The 5,962-nt window shown below is 49.8% G+C and overlaps 3 protein-coding genes and 4 non-coding genes across 7 annotated transcripts; 5 read left to right on the top strand and 2 right to left on the bottom strand.

Annotated features, from left to right (window-relative positions):
- The first annotated feature begins 21 nt into the window (after positions 1-21).
- Pmar_PMAR018677 lies at positions 22-94 on the top strand. Its single transcript has one exon. It is a non-coding gene; the product is annotated as a tRNA-Ile (tRNA).
- A 637-nt stretch (positions 95-731) lies between these two features.
- Pmar_PMAR018676 lies at positions 732-813 on the bottom strand. The gene has a single exon. It is a non-coding gene; the product is annotated as a tRNA-Ser (tRNA).
- A 605-nt stretch (positions 814-1,418) lies between these two features.
- Pmar_PMAR018675 lies at positions 1,419-1,491 on the top strand. Its single transcript has one exon. It is a non-coding gene; the product is annotated as a tRNA-Ile (tRNA).
- Positions 1,492-2,128: 637 nt separating this feature from the next.
- On the bottom strand, positions 2,129-2,210 carry Pmar_PMAR018674. Its single transcript has one exon. It is a non-coding gene; the product is annotated as a tRNA-Ser (tRNA).
- A 1,280-nt stretch (positions 2,211-3,490) lies between these two features.
- Pmar_PMAR018673 (hypothetical protein) lies at positions 3,491-4,411 on the top strand (the record flags this gene model as incomplete). The annotated part of the gene is made up of 1 exon (XM_002765383.1): positions 3,491-4,411. The coding sequence occupies one exon, from the start codon at positions 3,491-3,493 to the stop codon at positions 4,409-4,411; it is 921 nt and encodes a 306-aa protein (XP_002765429.1).
- Positions 4,412-4,665: 254 nt separating this feature from the next.
- On the top strand, positions 4,666-4,947 carry Pmar_PMAR018672 (hypothetical protein; the record flags this gene model as incomplete). Its single annotated transcript, XM_002765382.1, has 1 exon — positions 4,666-4,947. One exon carries the CDS (start codon positions 4,666-4,668, stop codon positions 4,945-4,947), a length of 282 nt encoding a protein of 93 aa, XP_002765428.1.
- A 438-nt stretch (positions 4,948-5,385) lies between these two features.
- On the top strand, positions 5,386-5,778 carry Pmar_PMAR018671 (40S ribosomal protein S27-4, putative; the record flags this gene model as incomplete). The annotated part of the gene is made up of 2 exons (XM_002765381.1): positions 5,386-5,522; positions 5,670-5,778. The coding sequence occupies 2 exons, from the start codon at positions 5,386-5,388 to the stop codon at positions 5,776-5,778; spliced, it is 246 nt and encodes an 81-aa protein (XP_002765427.1).
- Positions 5,779-5,962: the final 184 nt, after the last annotated feature.

The following is a 5,962-nucleotide window of genomic DNA, read 5'->3' as shown; positions in this document are numbered from 1 at the left end:
TTCCCAAGCCTGGGTCTTCACGGTCCTGTAGCTCAGTGGTTAGAGCGATGGTCTTATGAGCCATAGGTCGTGGGTTCGACCCCCTCCGGGACTAGTCTAATTCCACTCATGGATATTGAACGTTTTGAGAACAGGTCATACTACGACCGTGATAGTCACGCTGATGCGACAACCATAGGCAACTCAACTTAAGAGCAGACTGTCGAATGACCATGGGGAAAATTGGGTTGAATATAATTCTGTCAAGAGCGTTTTCGTCCATTGGATTCGTCCCCGCTTCCCCCAGCGCAATGTTAAGGGCCACGAGCTGCTATTCCAAGCTATCCAACTTTGTCCATGGGGAGTGGGGTGCTTCGTACGAACCGGTGGATTATGCAGCGGAGGCCTCCCCTCAGATTCGCTCCCAGGTGAAATCTAAAGAAGTAGCATGAGTCGGACGCCTAGGACCTGCAATGTTTGCCAAATTTTACTGCCTTTAGCTGTTCCGATCCTGAGACGTGAGGAATTTCCAAATTCGTGTGTGGTGAGGCCCTGCGGCAGGAAAGGCTACGTACAACGACACCAGCAAGATCCGAACTTCCGCGGGTGAAATCCAGTGGCTTGACGGCCCACCGCCTTAACCACTCGACCAAAGTATCTCGATCTTTATCGTTTCATGTGAGTTCTCGGCTTCATCCGTTTAATATGGATGCTCCACAAAAGCCGCGAAACGCAATGTTTAACTCTTGCAACGACACCTGGGAGATTCGAACTCCCGCGGGCAGAGCCCAACGGCTTAGCAGGCCGCCGCCTTAACCACTCGGCCAAAGTGTCTAGACTGTTAGTTTTTAGGCTCAACCGCTAGGCAAGTGCTCTACATAAGGGTGATAGGTGACACTACTGAATTCATTTCAAGAAATCATATGTGGGTTTACTCTGTGTTTACGCTGGTATCACCAGCTCCCAAAATCCAAGTCCCACTCCAAGGCAGAGCCAGGGACATCTGAGAGCCGGCATCCTCGTCATTCTGAATGCGCAACACGGTGACACGCCTCTCTTCATGTTCACTTGTGCGGAACCATCAGCCCCTATATTACCACACCTCGCGGATAACTCCTTGGATCATGGCGGTGAGATATTGTTGTGGAATTTTGAGAGAGAAGTTGTTGGCAAGTTCAACGGGTGTGCCAGCTAGACCCCGGGCGGAGCAGAGTTAGTCATGCATAGGTTAGTGCTCGCGTCAGGCGGTGGTTGTTCAAAGGCGATGGACGCGACGATGAGCTGGGGTATGTAAATGCGGGTGATCATAGGTCATGCGGTCAGCCTGTGCCAGGACTGGACGGTTGTCGTATGGTGTGAAGTGATACCGTAGAACGCACGTTTTAGTCGAGGTATCAACACATCTTAACCATGAAAGATTCCCAAGCCTGGGTCTTCACGGTCCTGTAGCTCAGTGGTTAGAGCGATGGTCTTATGAGCCATAGGTCGTGGGTTCGACCCCCTCCGGGACTAGTCTAATTCCACTCATGGATATTGAACGTTTTGAGAACAGGTCATACTACGACCGTGATAGTCACGCTGATGCGACAACCATAGGCAACTCAACTTAAGAGCAGACTGTCGAATGACCATGGGGAAAATTGGGTTGAATATAATTCTGTCAAGAGCGTTTTCGTCCATTGGATTCGTCCCCGCTTCCCCCAGCGCAATGTTAAGGGCCACGAGCTGCTATTCCAAGCTATCCAACTTTGTCCATGGGGAGTGGGGTGCTTCGTACGAACCGGTGGATTATGCAGCGGAGGCCTCCCCTCAGATTCGCTCCCAGGTGAAATCTAAAGAAGTAGCATGAGTCGGACGCCTAGGACCTGCAATGTTTGCCAAATTTTACTGCCTTTAGCTGTTCCGATCCTGAGACGTGAGGAATTTCCAAATTCGTGTGTGGTGAGGCCCTGCGGCAGGAAAGGCTACGTACAACGACACCAGCAAGATCCGAACTTCCGCGGGTGAAATCCAGTGGCTTGACGGCCCACCGCCTTAACCACTCGACCAAAGTATCTCGATCTTTATCGTTTCATGTGAGTTCTCGGCTTCATCCGTTTAATATGGATGCTCCACAAAAGCCGCGAAACGCAATGTTTAACTCTTGCAACGACACCTGGGAGATTCGAACTCCCGCGGGCAGAGCCCAACGGCTTAGCAGGCCGCCGCCTTAACCACTCGGCTAAAGTGTCTAGACTGTTAGTTTTTAGGCTCAACCGCTAGGCAAGTGCTCTACATAAGGGTGATAGGTGACACTACTGAATTCATTTCAAGAAATCATATGTGGGTTTACTCTGTGTTTACGCTGGTATCACCAGCGGCCAGAACCCCCGACTGAACAGCCGTATTTTCCTCGCAAAGGTAGCAGACTCTATCGAATAGCTTCCGAATGCTTCTCAGGAGAACTCCAATCCAATGATCCTGCTACAAGAACACGGAACGGTTGTGATGTTGGAGTTCAAGTGTCCGTTTCTGAGACGGGGGGACGGCAAGCTGCTGATCATGCATTCCCCAACTCCCTATCCACATCTTTATCTGATGTTGGAGAGATTAATGTACTAAAATGGTTCTGGAGACCAAATTGGGAGGGAATCGTGGAGAAGCAATCATTTCCGAAAGCTTCCGAGGTCTTTGCATATGATTTGGTCTGGGCGCCTCGAGGAGGACGATGTCCGTATTGTTCCAGTATTGACATCCGACATCCTGGACGGCTATCGAGGGTGAAAATGGTATACCGTATGGGCTATCCGTATCTGGCCTTATGTACCCGATTGGAATGCGTTCCTTGCAAAACCTCTTGGTATTCCTGGAATACAGAATTTGTCAAGACGCTTGACATGGCTACCCAAATGAAGCTTCCACTATTGTGTGGTACGGGGAAGGGGATGGATATGGAGGTGGTCTTGTATATACAAAATATCCTGATGAATAACGGCCGTATTTCCCAAACTGCTACTTATCTGACGTCGACATTGGAGAGGGCATACAGCTCGCGCTTGCGTGCATACGAGGAGAAGTGGGAGATGTCAACCAAGTGCCCTTTTTTGACGGTACCAGAAAGGGAATCACTTCCTCAAAAGCCTTGGGAATATCGGGGAATCTGGTGCTGAGCATTGCCTTGCGAGATTTGTCTCTAGAGGGAGATCATCTCCTTCGGGAATTGGCTGGTCATGTGGGGACTCATAGTCTCAGCCTTGACCATACCCGAAAGTGTGCTAAGAAGTGTATCGCGACTCACAGGCTCGGGCAAAGCTTGACGATAATGACAGACTATTCTATCATACTGAGGTCGTATCTGACTCCCACTACCAGTGTGCGATACATCAAGCCCGCTCTACATGAAATCTTCCGGCGACACGAGGCAGCTGGCGTGGACACTCCCAAGCTACTGTATTGTGATAATAATTGTTGTAGCCAGTCCGATACTGAGCTCAGTGGCTCCTCTGGATTGAGGGATATAATACCAGATGGCATGATGGTACGCTTAGATAGTTTCCATCTACAGCAGCGCCTGAATCGAGAAGTCGTTCTGCAACATGTTCTCTGCAATAAGTTCAAGAACGACCTGCAAAAGGCCATATTCATCGAGAATTCCAGCGACTGTCATGCTTTGATGAGCGCACGTGCTGCTTTGGGGATCTTGGGACCACCTACCAAGCACGAGCGCACTAAGTATATCTTTCGACGGATACCTCCTCCGAAGGAGCTCAGAGAGCGCATAACCACGGTGGTGGAGGTCTATGCTGAACGTGATGCAGCTGCTTTGCAAGAGTGGGAAGCATATGATGATAGACGTAAGCTAGCTGAGGCGGGAGCTGGCGGATGGCAGTTGGAGAATCCTCCACCTGGGACCAGATTCGCTCCCCTATTGACGAGTCGTTTCTACTCTGTTTTGGAAACGCAGTGGAGACACATGGACAGAGGATGTCTCTCAGATTGTCTAGAGCAGAGTCACGCTATGAAGACGGGAGAGGCTGCTTACAGAGGATCGAGCACTCTGAAGTTGAACACCCATCGCTGCGCTCGTGGGAGCTCCGGTTGCGAAAATTTTCATTCCCAGATGGCGAAGGCGTATGCATCTTCGAGCCGTGTTAGCTGTTACTTGTACAACCTAAGACTACTCTGGTTGCTGCATCGACATAATCGTCGAGCCTGCATGAGGCTTGGTTTGAAGGTGCCTAATGAATCCCTTACTCCCCGATCAGTGGAGGCTCTCGGTTCGAAGGTTGTTCAAGAGTGCTACGAGGACTTCCGTCTCGCTTCGGTGGACTACGAACTACCGAAGCTTGGATATGAGTATTGCTTATCGCTCGATGATCTTCCAGTAGACTTGCAAGAGGTCCAGAAGAATAGACCTGAGGGCGTGGCGGGCTTTCTCGAGATGCTCGATTAGAGAATGGAGAGGGTGATGTGGAGGCGATCGAGAAGGATCCTGACGAAGGCAGCTCTGATTCCTCGATGGATGATAACGATGCGGTAGGCATGACATCCGATATCGACTATGGCCACACAGTTCCTCAGGTTCCTCAATTGTTCATTTCACCTACTAGAGAAAATAATAGTGGTGATTTTGCGAAGCGGATTCGACTGAAAGCTGCCTCCTCTACACCTGATAACTATTCAGTTCTGCACGAGGTCAATTCCGAGATGTCGAGGATCTTCAGCAAGCTTAGGCTGGAATTCCCCAAAGCATCTGCGGCTGAACTACGGCATAAATATATGGAGGAGTTCTTCTACGTTGAGAAGGAAGCTCACAAGCAAGAGCAACGGCAGCCGAGAACTCTTCACCCTATGTCATTACTGCAAGTCGAGCAGTGGCTATCGCGGGATAGGGAAGACATGAACTTCGCTGCCAAGCATGGCTCGATGACTCTTGAGAGCCGGGAGCAGTTCAACAAGCTCGAATTCGAACGGTTCACTAGCACGTGATGCCGCACCGGCCAACCCTCCAAGAGTGCGGCCTGATCGTAAGGACCAACGAATGTTATACCCAACGGATGTGGCGGAAGATAATGCACAGATACGAGTCTTAACTGCCTCGCGAGAGTAACACTCGTTAAGTAGGAGATTAAAAGCGTCGAATGTCGTAGCAATTAGCAAGTCGCTTCTTGCAATGGGCCAAATCGATCACCATGGCGGACGCAAATACTATAGCGAAAATCGATTAGTGAGTTTTCTTCCCTTCCTCCTTTGCTGCCTGACTTTCACCCATTTAAGCCCCGCGTAGCAGTGCTTCTGGTGATGATTCAGTGTCGATGGACACAGTTATGTGCATTCTTGGTTATAAGGGTGGAGAAGTTGATGATTGTAGATCGTTGAGTATGTCATGTTGTCATTGTTGAAGTAGTAGCCCGCCACATTGTTGCCATGAACGTCGATCTCCTCCATCCCGATCCCGAACTTGAGAAGTCCAAGCATAAGCTAAAGCGCTTGGTACAATCCCCCAACTCCTATTTCATGGATGTCAAGTGCCCTGGTTGCTCACAGATCACTACCGTCTTTTCGTAATATCGGGTCTTGTCCTTTGTAGAGTAACTTTTCCCGTGGCCCGGTGTAAGTGCATCCTAGCACTATGTGCTATTTGTGCTCGTTGATGTCGGCGTCTGAGCAATAAATTTGATGGCTATAGATGAACTTTTGTCGTATTTCAGGCACGCTCAGACTGTCGTCCTTTGCGGTAACTGCAACGTGATGCTCTGTCAGCCTACTGGTGGTCGCGCTCGTCTCACTGAGGGCACTTCTTATCGTAGGAAGGATTAAGTAGTCAAGTTGCAAAGACTTCTTATACGCTCATTGGTATATTTACGTGTTGATGATCTCTAGCTACTACCTGTGGAGGAAGGTGTTTGCCTGCTGCCAAGTTTCTATCGTGGTCACTTCAGTTTGCTTGCACTCTGACCGGTAGTCGGCGATCTTGTACACAACAAGGCGGCTTCCAAGGTTA

The sequence above is a fragment of the Perkinsus marinus genome (genome assembly GCF_000006405.1).
Source record: "Perkinsus marinus ATCC 50983 genomic scaffold scf_1104296975526, whole genome shotgun sequence".
NCBI lineage: Eukaryota > Perkinsozoa > Perkinsida > Perkinsidae > Perkinsus > Perkinsus marinus.
Note: the sequence above shows the minus strand (reverse complement) of the source record. Positions and strands in the feature narration are given on the sequence as shown.